Genomic DNA, 15,261 nt, shown 5'->3' with positions numbered 1-15,261 from the left:
CATTCTCCTTTACACTGAATTCTGAGCTTCGGAACCACTCCCTGTCCAGTCCCTCCCAGTGCTGCAAGGCCAGACCCTATGGCCTGGAGTGCAGCCACCCCTGACCAGGCTGCCTGCCCTGGGCTTGAAGATCCCCAACTCCTCCTCCTAAGCTCCCACCCCAGCCCAGTGGGTGCCTTCACAGCTCACCATTTATTCATTCATTCATTCTTTCCCGACCAGTCTCAATACCCTGTTTTATTTCCCTCATGGGCATTTAGATTCCCTGAAGTTGTCTTTTGTGTATATTTACTCCTACCGGGACTATCTCCCCAACTATAATGTAAGCCCTACGGCAGTAGGGACCTTGTCTGTCTTGGTCACTGCTGTATATTGAGCTGTACTGGTGCTCAATAATTGTTGGTTGATAATTGACTGGCTAAATTATGTTAATGTTTGTTGTGCAACCACCATGGTGCAGGCACCTTGCTAGGTGAGAAGAAATGCAGTCAAATGAGTCCCCTTGGGTAGGTAGTTCACAGCAGGAACACAAATGAGGTGCCATCACCCCATGTGATGAGCTGTAATGCAGGCACCACAGGACCTAGTGCTAAGAGGCACAGACAAGGCACTTGATGGAGCCCCAAGTCAGGGCTCCTGCTCACCGACAGCTCCTGCTCATGCTCACTTCCTCTAGGAAGCCTACCCCCATCCCCAGACAGGGCAGCTCCTCATCAGGTGCTCACCCACCACCACATGCCTCTCCATAAGGGCAGAGCAGTTGACAGAGTTGTACTTCTACATTTGCTTATATGATTATTTCCATCATTCAGAAAGTTTGATTAAACAGCCCAGGGCTAGCTTGTATGCTCCATGAGACAGAGACTGTGCTCTGCTTACTGCCATAGCCCCTGCCCTAGTGCGGATCAGGCACAGAGGGCCCTCAGTCGCTATTTGTCGGACGGATGAATGGGGCAGGGAGGGTGTTGGCCACGTCCTCCCCCAAAAGAGCAGTTCCTCTTTACTCCCCTAGAGGAGCACATCCTTCGTCCCCTGTGTTCATCTACCAGCGACAGTATCCCATCCTTCCCCAGGACCCCACATCTCACTTTGCTCCATGGCTTCTGTTTCTCATCTGACATAAAATGTCAAGGCTTTTGCCTTGTGGTACCACTCACATATATGCCCAAAACCGAATGTGATGGTGCCCCCTGCAGTTGGGCAGCGGCCTTGCCAGGCAGCAAGCTTCTTGGCTATGTTCCCACCTCCACCAGTGCTCTCGGCAATTTTTAGCCAACATGTCATCATCATCACTAGTCACCATGCAGTGCCTGGCTCCTGTCACAGAGGCTTCAGTTCTGGCTGGCTCAGGTAGTTTTTCCAGCTTTTCAGCACCATTTCTTGGGTGCTCTTCCTTCAACTCTTCCCCAAGAGATGCCAACCTGAGTCAGCACGAACCACACCCTGGGAGAGTCAGAATGGTCTTGTGGGGACTTTCCCTTTGGGGCCCTTCTGTCTTTTAGAGCAGCCTTGGGAACCTACCCTCCCTTTTCACTGGCTAACCCGTTTCATCATCTTCTTCAGCCAGGAAGTGTGCTACACGCACATGGCTATCCCCATGGGCCGTCAAGGAATTTCTCCAGCCTGACTCAGAAGGAACTGGGGAGCAGAGAGAAGAAAAAGAATGTAAGCATTCAAACCAAGTGTCCAAGGAATGGGCAGTGTGGGGGAATGGGCAGTGGAGAGGATCTTGTTGGGCTCTGAGTTACTCTAGTCCCCTGGTCCATCCCAGGGATCAGAATGTTTCAGAACTTCAGAGTGGAGAGACTCTGGTCTCTGAATGTCCACTACTACATTCTCACAAAGTGGTTGACCATCATATGCTTGATTACCTCTCACACTGGTGAGCTCTCCTCTCACTGAGGCCCATTCTACCTTTGGGCAGCTTTAATTATTATAAATTCCTTTCCTCATAAAGAATCTACATCCACTCTCTGGTCTTTGTTCTTTGCTCTCAAGATACACAGAATCAATTAGGTTTCTATTCCAGGAGTTGGAAGACCATTATCATCTGTCCCTTGAGTCTTCTCTCCCAGTTCAACATCTTCATGTCCTCCCTCTGGTCATGGGCTCCTCTTACCATCCTCATTTCTACCTCTGGACTCTACAGTTTGTCTCTGTCCCTCTCAAAATGGGCCACACACTCCTAACAGGGTTTGACTCTCACAGGGCCTGGGCCTATAAGCCCCGTTGTTCTGAGTACTAAAGCTCTCATAGTGCATCCCAAAGTCATGGTAGTGCTTTTGGCAAGCAGATCACAGTCAACTCTTTCCAATCCCACATCAACCAAAGTCTTCCTGTCTTCATATACTATTGTTCTTCCACGCCTCACATATCTTACTCCTGTGCAGCTGATTATCTGAAGACCAAAAAACCAGACTGTAATCCTGTCCCTATTCAATACCACGTGACAAATCTGGCCCAACAATCTTGCCAGATGCCATCATCCAGTATTCTTCCCAGTTACGTGCCAGTGACCTTCGATTATGAGAGTGGCATCTGTGCTTATCCCACATGTCACTGAAAAAGTGCCACCACTAGGGACCTCCCTCCAGGTTGACAAAGACACATTAATTCATATTATCTGGTGATGGATGTCCTACCCATAACAACCACATCTACTATCCTATCACCCCACCCACAGTTCACCGTTTCGTTGTTCAACATATCCTACAATAGAACTGGTGGGTGCAAAAGCCCTAAGACAGTCATTTGAAACCCTAGTTTCCAAACCTGGCCCCACCTCCAGATCTGTGACTTCATTGAATATCTCTGGGCTGCTGGAGACCTGTCAAGCCCTGTCTCGCTCTGATGTTCTGTTCTGTGATGGTCAGAGTTATAAAGAATCAGGAAGCTGGAGCAGAGGAAGGTCCCTGTTCCAAGAGATAAGAATCAGGCACTTCTGCTTGTGCCATGGGGAAGTTTCACTCTGCTGTCAACAACACACACCAAGCGCCCAGCACTTCTCTTCCCCTTTCATTGTCTTGACCCCAACTTGTGCTGGAACTCAGACTTCCCTATTTCATTTCCTCTGGATCCCAAGAAGATCCAGACCATCTGGCCTGAGCTGCCTCCCCTTTCTGGCCCCTTCTCCACAAGGCCAGCATCCATCACCCCCATCCCAACTTCCCAGAGGTCTCTGGACACCTCCTTCCACCCTCCTCCCATACTCCTGGCCCTGGCCGTGGCTCCAGCAAAGCATGGTGGGTGAGGCAAGCCTGGAGGAAAAGCCAGCAAGAGAGCATCTTCTGGAATCAACCTGAGCATTTGGCCAGGCTTTATCACTTCTGGCCATGCAGCCTTGGGCAGAGCTTCAGTTTCTTGCCATAATGGCTATAAAGTCATTATAATTTCTCATTAATTATAGCTTCAAGAGCACAGAAGCTCTTCTCCTCTCTTCATTGTCCATTTCTTCTTTTGTTCTCCACTAAGGCTTCTCCGCCCTGCACCCTCAGCCCTCAGCCCTGCCCTCACTACACTCTACCAAAGCTTATTTCTGGGTTCCCTCACCTCCCCTCTCCCCAGAGCACCCATTCTCTGCTGGGGTGTAATTACTACCTGCACACACCTGACGCCCACGCTGACCTCTTCTGCCTTGACCTCTCATCCTCTCTCCAGGCAAGGATTTCTTGCTGCCTCAGGACATCTCCACATCAAAACCGAACATGTGAGAAGTAGTTTTCCTCTTTCCCGCACAACGATCCCTCCCTGCGCCTATGTCCTAGGACCTCTGTGGACACCACAAATTCTCAAGTCCTTGGCTTTACAACTTGCAAGCCTTCCTCCAAGTTGCCTTCATCCCTGCATCTCAGTCTCACCTGCCACCAAATCCTGCCTACTGGTCCTCAAAAATAGTCCTTCACCATCCCATTCTCAATGCCTATTGCCCACCCACAGCCACAGGGACACTGAGGTGGCTTCTAGGTTCTGCCAAAATATCCCTGAGGAGAGGGTTTTCTAACCTCCTTCCCCACATTTACCTCCACTCTGTGTCTCCCATCCTCCACCAAACCTCTTACCCATAGCTGTGTCTGGGAGAGTTTTAAAATAGGAGGATCAGAGCTGTACATTCATGATTTGTGCACTTTCAGTATAATATGTTATGCCTCATTGACAAGTTTTACAGGAAGAATAGAATAAACATCAAAAGTTAAAGAGAAAACATGTAAACCATTACATATCACCAGATCTAAAACAAGTTCCTCTTAACCTGAGTCTGGGTGAGGTGTCCCTTCCGTGGGCCCTCATGGACCCCTGTCCTCCTACTCCAGTTTACATGTTTCACCCAAGAGACCTGCTCTGTCCAATACTAACCACTAGCCCCAAGCACTTATTTACATTTAAATTAGGTCAGGTACAGTGGCTCACAATAGTCCCAGCACTTTGGGAGGCTGAGGCAGGATGACTGCTTGGAGGCCAGGAGTTGGAGACCAGCCTGGGCAATACAGAAAGACCCTGTGTCTAAAAAATTTTTTTTAAATTAGCCAGGCATGGGCTAATTTTTAAAAACTGGCTGAATGTGTACCTGTAGTCCTAGCTACTTGGAAGCCTGAGGCAGGAGGATCACTTGAGCCCAGGAGTTGGAGGCTAGGCTGCAGAGAGATATGATTGCACCACTGTACTCCAGCCTGGGCAACAGAGTAAGACCCTGTGGCTGGAGTGCAGTGGCACAACCTCTGCTCACTGCAACCTCTGCCTCTTGGGCTCAAGCAATTCTTGGCCTCAGCCTCCAGTGTAGCTGGAACTACAGGCACGTGCCACCATGCCTGGCTACTTTTTGTATTTTTAGTTGAGACAGGGTTTCACCATGTTGGCCAGGCTACTCTCGAATTCCTGACATCAAGTGATCCACTCGCCTTAGGCTCCCAAAGTGCTGGGATTACAGCACTACAGCTGACACCTGGCCAAAAAAAAAATTAAAATAAAACTAAACTAAAAATTCGGTTCCTCAATTGCACTAGCCACATTTCAAGTGCTTAGTAGTTCCATGGGGCTGTTATCCCAGAACACATCTGTTATCCCAGAAAGTTCTATTGGACAGTGCCACACCCCACCGTAAGCTCTGGAAGATAGAGACTTGTCTTTCTGGTCCAATACTGGATCCCTGGCACCTGACATGCTGTGAGGCCCAGCACAGATGCTGAACATCAAAGAAGTGAATGAATGTGCACACTGCCGCACACCGCACATGGCCCAGTGGAATCTCCATGACCTTTCTCCCACTTGCTTCCCCTGCCTCCAGACCATAGCTTCTAGCCAAGATTTGACCCAATGTCCTAACCCAGGGCTCATAGCCCCTTCCCTCCCTCTAAACTATCTCTGATCTGTGACAGGCTTAGGGTCCTGGAGCCATTATATGTGAGTATGTGTGTGTGCTTGTGTGTATGCATGTTGGGAGCAGGAGTAGAAAATGAATTGGCAGGGGTGAAAAGATGCCAGGCTTCCAGGTCTCAAGAAGCTCAAGTTCAGGCCTCTGGCGATGGTCACTCCCACCTATGCAGCTGACTGGATTCTGAATTTCCCAGATGTGTGACTTTGGACAAGAAACTAACCTCTGTGAACCCACTGTATTCCCTGGTGCTTCACTGTAATATATGGATAATAATACCTACTTCATATAGGTAGTGAGTGCGTAAATAAGATGTCTGGGGCTCTGTTGATACTCAATTATTGTTTTTTTCTTTCTATACATAGAGGGCAGTAAAATCTCTTCTTCAAACATCATTTAAATTGTGGCTCTCAGACACCTGCATGGTTCCCACTTATCCCACATAGGAGGCCAAATATAACTCCTGACAGCTCCTTTTGCCTTCAAGCAAGAGGCTTGTCATCAGTTCCATTGCCCTTATCTCCAAAGGCACCTGGTTCAGCCTCTCTCTGCCAGCCAGCTACGCTTGTTTGGCTTTCTCTCCCTCACCTTCACGTCATATTACATACCTGAAATACCCTTCCTGCCTGCTCTTTCCAAAACCCAGGCCCTGCCTTCCCTGATGCAGAGTTTTTCATGAGACTCACTTCCTCTCTTAAGCCTGCTTGACTCAACCTTCTCAGTTTCAAGATTGCTAATCACTAGAAAATATTTCTTCCCTATCTCAGCCTCCAACCACCCCCTTTCCTCCTCCCTTAGTGACTATGAAGCAAGGCTGTACCTGGCAAATCTGCACCTGAGGGCATCTGTGTTCCCAGGTGTCTGGTTGCGCCTGTGAGTGTGTGCAGAGCAGGAAGCAAGAGAAGGTGATGACCAACAACTAAAAAAGGCTGATGGTGAGGTGGGAGGGCTGCCCCAGACCACATACAGGTCCCATTTGGCCACTTATTACATGGTGGCCCTCAACAAGTTACTTAATCTTTCTGAGCCTCAGTTTACTATTACTACACTGAGCCCTTACTTAGGACAGACACTATTCTAAGTACTTTACATAGATTATTTTATTTCAGCTTAACTTCAACAGATTAACTTCAACCGCAGCAGGTAGATAATATTATTTTTCCTATGTTAATGTTGAAGAAAGAAACACAGAGGAAGCTCGACACAGAAGTTGAGTAACTTGCCCCAGGTCACCCTGGGACAAGTAAGTGGCAAAGCTAGGATTTATAGCCAGGCAGTTTGGCTCCAGCATCTACGTTCTTAATTACTCTGCTAACTACCTCCCACCTGTAATTCTGCGTATGTGCACATACCTCATCTATATGCAAAGCTCCCATCATAGTGGCTGGCACAAAGAGAACCAATAAATGGTTTAATTCTTTCCTCACTGGGACTGCAAATACACAAGGATAGAAAAAAAAAATGTTTCTTTTCCTCTGTAATTTGTTATAGGAGCTAGGAAAGAACAAGTATATAATGGGCACTTTACATACATTTCTAGGGGCTGAGAGAGGTGTGAAAGATATATAAAGATTTAAAGCACTGGCCGGGTACGTGACTCATGCCAGTAATTCCAGCACTTTGGGAGGCTGAGGCGGGCCGATAACCTGAAGTCAGGAGTCTGAGACCAGCCTGGCCAATGTGGTGAAACCCCCACTCTACTAAGAATACAGAAACTAGCTGGGTGTGGTGGCACATGCCTGTAGTCCCAGCTACTTGGGAGGCTGAGGCAAGAGAATCGCTTGAACCTGGGAGGCAGAGGTTGCAGTGAGCTGAGATCTTGCCACTGCACTCTTGGCGTGGGTGACAAAGTGAGACCCTGTCTCAAAAAAAAAAAAAAATGTAAAGCACTACCTTCCTAACCAGGTGTGAGTTAGAAACACAGATATGCCACATGGACACACTATTCACAAAGACATCACACAGGTACACATGAGGTACACACACGCTAGCCACCTTGAACCCCATGAAGACTCCACCAGGAAACCTTCCTGAGCTGCTCCAGGCCATGCAGAGCTCTCCTATTCCTGAATGCCAACAGAACTCATTGTTAGGCCCGACCAAGCCAGCCCTCACTATGTGATATTTTGTTTGTTCATTCAAATTACTGCTGAATACCTACTGAGAATCAGGACCAGGTGTCAAAGAGGCAAGATCAAAAAAGTATGGTTCCGGTCCTCCAGGAACTTTCAGTCTGATAGAAGATACTGGCATACAATCCAAGACTTCTGGAGAAAGAAGACTTACAGTAGGTACAGAGGAAAAAAGCACTGCCTTTGAAAGTACATATGAAAGTCTATCAGATTGGACAAGGGCATTTTAGAGATCTTCCTGAGGTGCCACTTGAGTTAAATATTTTTTCTTTGTTCTGTGGAGTTCAAAAAGTTAAATCTTAGAGATAAACAGGAGTTACTGTGGCAAAGGAGGGGCACAGAGAAAGGAGAGTGAAGAAGAGGGAAGAGGCTAACATTTAGGAAACTGCATGTATTTCTGTAAGCTGTCATGAAGAGTTTTTAACAGGGTCAGCAGGACGTATGGCCAGAAAGTAGGCAGAGCCCAAATGCCAAAAGGTCTGATGTGCTAAGCTAAGAGATTACAAGTCTGTCCTGAAAAGGAGCCACTCAGGGCTTTTATGCAGAGATATGACATCAAATCTGCATTTTAGAAAGATTGATTCAGCAGCACAGAGGAGGGACTGATAACAGAAGGGACGAGGTGGAAGACACTGAAAAGACTTTCAACAATCTGGAAAAGAAATCTGAAGTTTGAACTCCTAGAGGCAGTGGGAATAGAGAGTATTTAAGCAAGTTTAAGAAGTGGGGAGGAAATAGTGTCATTCATTTCAATAGAAAACATAAAGGCCAATGTTTAGACAGGCTGGATGAGAGAAAATTTATACCTTTTGGCTTTTGGAGTTTGAGGTGTCTCTGGAACACCCAGGCGATATCCAATAGGTGTTTGAATATGTATGTGCATGTATATTATTTATTGTTATTTAAGCTTCCAAGACATCTGGGCTGGAGATATAATTTTGGGTGTCATCAACTTATAGGTAGTAATTAAAACAATGAGTGTAGATGATGTCACCCAGAGAAAGTGTGATGCCAGATTTGTGGGCCACAACAGAGAGCTCTGCAGAACTCCAACTCTAAGCAGTTGAAGGCTTAGATTTAAACATTATCCCAGGAACAGTGTATGCAGTGGAAAAGGGGTGAGGAAAGGGCCCTGGAGATCACCACATTTAGGGGAGGAGGTGAACAGATGAGAAGAGAGAGGCAGAGGTGTGGGAGGAGAAGCCAGAATGGGAGTGCCAAGTGTAAAGAAGTGGGTAGTGTTAAATGCTTCAGAGGTTAGAGAAAATGACAGGGAGTTCAACTCCACCTGTTAGATATAACTTCTAGAAGATGTCGGTGTGGCCAGGGTAAGGTCAGGGGAGTAGCGAAGGTGTGGGTTTCCAGCTATTGGAAAGCCTCTTCCACTAACTACACTGCACTTTGAGTTACCAACCAGCATGGTCCGCCCCCATTTCACAAGCACGCTACAGTCGCACGAGCGCACTCGTACACACAGGTGGCTAATAGTTACGTAGCGTGTCCTGACACCGAGCGCAGAGCCCCCGCGCACGCGCCTCCGAGGCGCCTCCTCCGCCGCAGGCCCTTCCCCAAGCCTGCAGAGGGCGCTGCGTTTCGGTGAGCCGGGACGTGGCGCCGCTCTAGGCAGCTCCTGGGCTCTGTAGCGGGCGCCGCAGCTCGGCGTCCCCCGCACCTCCTCCCAGTGCAGGTGGGTCCGCCCGCGGGGGGCGGGGGTGCCAGGGAGCCGTGGGACTGGCGGGTAGCGGCAACCTTTGGGGCGCAGAGTGGTCCCCATCGCCCAGGTGTCCCAGCTGGGGCTTTGGCCGTGGCGAATCGAGCTATGGGAAGGGCCACACGGATGGAAGCCCTAGTCCGGGTATTCGCTTCTTCCTGAATGTGCAACCTCTGTCCCAGGACCTCTTTACACCCTGGGGGTCTCTGCCCAGGCACGCGCGCTGCTTCCGGGACACAGCTGAGGGCGGAGCTCGTAGGGGCGGGGCTACGTGATTGACACCTCTCTCCTCAGACTTCAAGGGCTGCCACTGGACCCTTCCCCTGCCTTGAACCCTGAGCCGGCACCATGGTGAGAACCCTGAGCCCAGCCCTTCACCTCCGCAGGCCCGTGCCCTCACCCCGAGTGGCCGTGCCTTGGTTGACCCGTATGAACCTGGGGCTCCACAGTGTGGGGTTTTTGTAGGTCAGCTCCTGCAAGGCAACCTGCACTCTTCCAACCCGTTCATCCTTGTAGCACGGACGCCTAAAGGTGAAGACGTCAGAAGAGCAGGCGGAGGCCAAAAGGCTAGAACGAGAGCAGAAGCTGAAGCTATACCAGTCAGCCACCCAAGCCGTATTCCAGAAGGTGGGTCCCTCAGAGGTAGCCCCAACCCCAGGTGGCTCCCTCAGTATAGTACACAGGCCAAGAGCAGGTCCCTAGAGTCAGACTGCCTGGATCCAATTCTGGGTTCTCTCACTTATAACTATATGACCTTGGACAAGTTGCTGAATCGCTGGGCCTCAGTTTGCTTATCTGTAAAATGGAGCTAATAATTGTACCTACTCATAAGGCTGTTGTAAAGATTAAATGAGAGAATACTTGTAAAGCCATAAAGCATGGTTCATATTTGTGGGCCACAACAGAGAGCTCTGCAGAACTCCAACTCTAAGCAGTTGAAGGCTTAGATTTAAACATTATCCCAGGAACAGTGTATGCAGTGGAAAACGGGTGAGGAAACGGGCCCTGTTGTATAGTATAGTATGGTACCTGTTATATAGTATGGGATTCACAGAATATTGGGTGGTTCTATATTTATGTTATTTAGTCCTGTAGTGGGCAAATGGTATGATCTCTGACCCTGCTACCTGTCTTCTCAGCGCCAGGCTGGTGAGCTGGATGAGTCAGTGCTGGAACTGACAAGCCAGATTCTGGGAGCCAACCCTGATTTTGCCACCCTCTGGAACTGCCGACGAGAAGTGCTCCAGCAGCTGGAGACTCAGAAGTGCGTAGGGGTTCAGGGTCTTAGAAGACTGCCCTGGCCCTGCACTTGCACTGCCTGGGTCCAGGGGTGGAGGAGAAATGTGGCAGCCAGTGGCATAGATGGAGGACAGTAGGGCGCTGGGTGCAGAAAGTAAGGGGTGAGCTGAGGTTGAGTGTAGGAAAGCCCTGACCCTGCTTCCCCTCTGGGTGCAGGTCTCCTGAAGAATTGGCTGCTCTGGTGAAGGCAGAACTGGGCTTCCTGGAGAGCTGCCTGCGGGTGAACCCCAAGTCTTATGGCACCTGGCACCACCGAAGCTGGCTGCTAGGCCGCCTGCCTGAGCCCAACTGGGCCCGGGAGCTGGAGCTGTGTGCCCGCTTCCTGGAGGTCGATGAGCGGAACTGTATGTTCCTGCAGATTCTGTCCCCGCAGTCCTCACCTGCCCACATTCTGGTGCTGGGGCCTCATTAAGGCCCAGAATGGGGAGGGATATCCAGGATGGGTCCACTGAGCTGGTGCTGAAAGGGATGATGGAGCCAAATGCATCCTCCGTGGAGTGCACTGAGGTGTTTCTAGGGGTTCCAGCCAGGTAGCTCCTCTTGCCCTGCTTCTAATATATGCTGTCACTTCTCCCCTCCAGTTCACTGCTGGGACTATCGGCGTTTTGTGGCTTCACAGGCAGCAGTGCCCCCTGCAGAAGAGCTAGCCTTCACTGACAGCCTCATCACCCGGAACTTCTCCAACTACTCCTCCTGGCATTATCGCTCCTGCCTCTTGCCCCAGCTGCACCCCCAGCCAGATTCTGAACCACAGGGACGCCTCCCTGAGGATGTGCTGCTCAAAGGTAAGCAGGGTCAGGGGTGCTCGGGAGGACTCTGCAGTGCCACCCTTCCAGCCCCCATGCCTGACCCTGTTCCTGAACCTGTCGCTCGGATTTATTGAGCACCTACTTCATGCCTGGCTCCATGAGTGCCTAAGACTCAGTCCCTGGCTGCAGGGAGCTCAAGTGTCTGATGGGGAAAATAAAACTGACATACGCAGCCCCTGTGCAAGGACAGCATATAAGTGAGACTGGGGGCTGGAAGTACTCCAAGGAGAGGGTAGGGCCAGCAGCCAACCATTGGCCTGACCACAGCCCATGCCTCCCGGAACCCCACAGAGCTGGAGCTGGTGCAGAATGCCTTCTTCACTGACCCCAATGATCAGAGTGCCTGGTTCTATCACCGTTGGCTCCTAGGCCGAGGTAAGCAATGAGGAAAGGGGCTGGGTATTTAGGGCTTGGTAGGAATGGGAGAGGTTTTAAGATCTGATGCTGTGTTTCCCCGCAGCTGACCCCCAGGATGCACTGCGCTGCCTGCATGTGAGCCGGGACGAGGCCTGTCTGACTGTCTCCTTCTCTCGGCCCCTCCTCGTGAGTCCTGAAGCTTTTGCAAAGAGCACTGTGGGATTGTGGGCCTGTTGCTGTTGGGGCTGAAGTCTCTCTTTGTCCCTTGTACCAGGTAGGCTCCAGAACGGAGACCTTGCTGCTCATGGTTGATGAGTCTCCCCTGATTGTGGAGTGGAGGACCCCAGATGGCAGGAATCGGCCCAACCATGTCTGGGTATCCCAGGATTGGTGGGGCAGAAATGGGGGTCTGGGGCAGGGCTGGGTGGGAGAGTCAAAAAAGTGGTTATTAGGCCCAGGCATTTCCTTGACCTAGCACTCCCAGCTCTGTGACCTGCCTGCCGCCTCCCTCAACGACGAGTTGCCCCAACACACGTTTTGCGTCATTTGGACAGAAGGTGATGTCCAGAAAGAATGCGTGCTTTTAAAAGGTGATGGAACTTGCAGCCTTCACCCCTTGCAGCAACCCCCATCCCTTTCTTCCTCTCGTGGGTGCACCCCACAACCACCTACTCTTTCCCCAGGCCGCCAGGAGGGCTGGTGTCGGGACTCCACCACAGACGAGCAGCTATTCAGGTGGTGACAGGGAAGCACAAAACAAGGAGAGGGGCCCTGGGCTCTGGGCAGCAGGCAGCTAGGGCAGGAGCCAGAGCCTCGGGGAGATGTTTCAGGGTAGATTCTGGGGATTTGACCAGTACTGCAGGGCTGCCGGCCTCAACACCTCCCCACCCTGCCCACCCTCAGGTGTGAGCTGTCAGTGGAAAAGTCCACAGTGCTACAGTCTGAACTGGAATCCTGTAAGGAGCTGCAGGAGCTGGAGCCTGAGAATAAATGTGAGGCCCCATTCTGTGAGAGCCTGCTCCCAGAGCCCACTGAGGAAGCCCCTTTCCAGTGTGGCCCTGAGAGGAAAGCAGGAGGGCCTCAGGCGGATGGGAGCAGAGGAGGATCCAGGAGAAAGCTTCCTTTTCCCCGCCCTCTCCTCAGGGTGCCTGCTCACCATCATCCTGCTGATGCGGGCGCTGGACCCCCTGCTGTATGAGAAGGAAACCCTGCAGTACTTCCAGACCCTGAAGGCAAGTTGTGCCTGCATAACAGGCCAGGGGGAGGCCCAGCAGGCAGGAGGCAGGCAGCTGACATGCATACCCTGCCGGCCCTATCCACTCCAGGCCGTGGACCCCATGCGGGCGGCATATCTGGATGACCTGCGCAGCAAGTTCTTGCTGGAGAATAGTGTGCTCAAGATGGAGTATGCCGAGGTGCGCGTGCTGCACCTGGCTCACAAGGTATGGGCTGCCGCACGCGCCTTCCCCTGGCCCTCATCCTGCTGGCCTCCCCACGTCCCTGACGTTGCCCCAGTCTCAGATGCCTTGGTGGACTTCCTCCCAATCAAGATGGAGTTCATTCCTTCCTCCCAGCTTGCTTCTCTTCCAGCCTTGCTTTCTGTCACTCAGCCCATTTTTCTTTTTGTCACTCTTTCAAATTCTGAGTCACCAGGACCTCCTTGTGCTGCTTCTTCCCCAGTCTGCTCACAGCTTCATCTTCCTTCACAGTGACCCCTACCCCACCCCTCCTACACATTCCAGCACGTCTGACCTTGGAGCAACCCCCAACACCTGAAAGCCAAATAGTTTCCAGAGATTCCTGATAAGTTGTCCAGGCTCCACTTTTCCTAGTCCTTCCCAACACATCAGTTTCATCACGTCACTACAACGCACCTCCGTTCCTGCCAAAGTCATCTCCTGCCTCATCAGAATCCAGTCCCTGCGGTGTCTTTGTTTGCCCAGCACCCTCCACTGGCCCCTATACCTCCAAGCTCCAGGCCTCCTCCTCCTCGGCCGCTCCACTGGTCACTCCACTCGCAGCACTCACTGTCTGTCCCATGTCCATGACATGTAGCATGTACTACTGTGGGCTATAAGGTCAACTTCCCACCTGCTCCCATCCTTTCCTTGGCTGGGGTCCCCAAGGGCTTGTGGAGCACAGAGGGCATGTGCCTAATAAACACTGGCCGAGGACCCTCTCCCAGGTCTCCTAGGAAACCCATCACTTCCTTCCTCCCTTCACCCCCAGGATCTGACAGTGCTGTGCCATCTGGAGCAGCTGCTCTTGGTCACCCATCTTGACCTGTCACACAATCATCTCCGAACCCTGCCACCTGCCCTGGCTGCCCTGCGCTGCCTTGAGGTAAAGTACCCATGTCTCCATCGCTGTTGTGGGTGGCTCTTTTCCCCTTCTTCTACCTCAGAAGTCTGCCTATATTACAAAGAGATGTCCAGGACCTTCCGCCCCTAACAGGTGTCTGTGTGCCTTCTGCCTCCATCACCCAGCCTGACCCTGTGAGCCCCTCTGTGCACTGTGGGCCCATCAGCCTGAGCTCCTCAGTTGCCGAACCATCCCTGGCTGACAGTGCCTGCCCTGCCTTGTGTCTTCCTGCCCCCAGGTGCTGCAGGCCAGTGATAATGCCATAGAGTCCCTGGACGGCGTCACCAACCTACCCCGGCTACAGGAGCTGCTATTGTGCAACAACCGTATCCTTCCTTCTGGGTGCCTTTCAGACAGTGGGTAAGGTGAAGTGCCACCCTGGGAGGGACAGACAGCAGGCAGGGTACGTGCCACCCTCTGGCAGGTCAGGAGACAGGGACTCTGTAGTGTGAGTTGAAGGGGGAGAGCCTGGGGCTCTCGGGCTATCACTGACTTGCACTGGTGGAGTTTTGCAGAGTGTAAGTGACTTCCTCAAGTCAGAGTTCACAAATGGGCAGCCTGCAGATGTTCTTCAGGACCATGTAGTTTTTTAAAAATCAGGAAGTTTCATACTTAAAAAAAAAATCTAGAGTTCTGATTCCTCTCTTAAAAATTGGAAGATAGAGCAACCTTTCACTAGTATTTTCACGCAGCAGCCCTGGATCATTTCTGAATAGTAAATGTCTCTTTGGACCAGGCTAGATTTCCACCTTACCATCCCCTCCACCACTCCTCTCATACTATACTAGCCTGCGTGGGGTGTTGTGGCTCATTCTTTTCTGGCTAACCCTGTGCACAGGCATTTGCAGTCCCTGCCTAGAGCCTGACTCCCTCCAGGGAGCATATGAGATGCCCATCAAACATACTTCCAGGCAGCAGTCCCCAGCTCTTGAGGGCACACAGGAGCAGATGGATTGGGAGGAACCTGCCAAGCTTTCCTTGACTCTCCTGCACAAGGCCTCCAGCAGCCTGCAGCACTCCAGCCTCTTGCCTCCTGCCCCAGGCTGGTCCTCCTCAACCTGCAGGGTAACCCGCTGTGCCAAGCAGTGGGCATCTTGGAGCACCTGGCTGAACTGCTGCCTTCAGTGAGCACCATCCTCACCTAAGAGGTCCTGCCCCCTCCCCTTGCCCTCTAACTTATTGGGACTGAATAAAGAATGGAGAGGCCTCCTCAGGCTACCAAGC

At 51.3% G+C, this 15,261-nt stretch overlaps 1 protein-coding gene across 3 annotated transcripts; it reads left to right on the top strand.

Moving 5' to 3' along the window:
• Positions 1-8,936: 8,936 nt before the first annotated feature.
• On the top strand, positions 8,937-15,259 carry RABGGTA (Rab geranylgeranyltransferase subunit alpha). Of its 3 annotated transcripts, none has more exons than XM_017544696.2 (17): positions 8,937-9,187; positions 9,506-9,562; positions 9,728-9,838; positions 10,351-10,475; positions 10,667-10,854; positions 11,092-11,295; positions 11,611-11,694; positions 11,780-11,862; positions 11,951-12,052; positions 12,161-12,266; positions 12,360-12,411; positions 12,580-12,668; positions 12,820-12,908; positions 13,002-13,118; positions 13,906-14,019; positions 14,276-14,363; positions 15,034-15,259. In XM_017544696.2, the coding sequence occupies exons 2-17, from the start codon at positions 9,560-9,562 to the stop codon at positions 15,180-15,182; spliced, it is 1,704 nt and encodes a 567-aa protein (XP_017400185.1). In that variant the 5' UTR covers positions 8,937-9,187; positions 9,506-9,559; the 3' UTR covers positions 15,183-15,259. The 3 variants fall into 3 exon arrangements, with proteins under 3 accessions (XP_017400185.1, XP_037600284.1, XP_037600283.1); XM_037744356.1 differs by having other exon boundaries at positions 9,093-9,187; positions 9,426-9,562; XM_037744355.1 differs by having other exon boundaries at positions 9,101-9,187; positions 9,394-9,562.
• Positions 15,260-15,261: the final 2 nt, after the last annotated feature.

The sequence above is a fragment of the Cebus imitator genome, unplaced genomic scaffold (genome assembly GCF_001604975.1).
Source record: "Cebus imitator isolate Cc_AM_T3 unplaced genomic scaffold, Cebus_imitator-1.0 Scaffold170, whole genome shotgun sequence".
Lineage (NCBI taxonomy): Eukaryota > Metazoa > Chordata > Mammalia > Primates > Cebidae > Cebus > Cebus imitator.
Note: the sequence above shows the minus strand (reverse complement) of the source record. Positions and strands in the feature narration are given on the sequence as shown.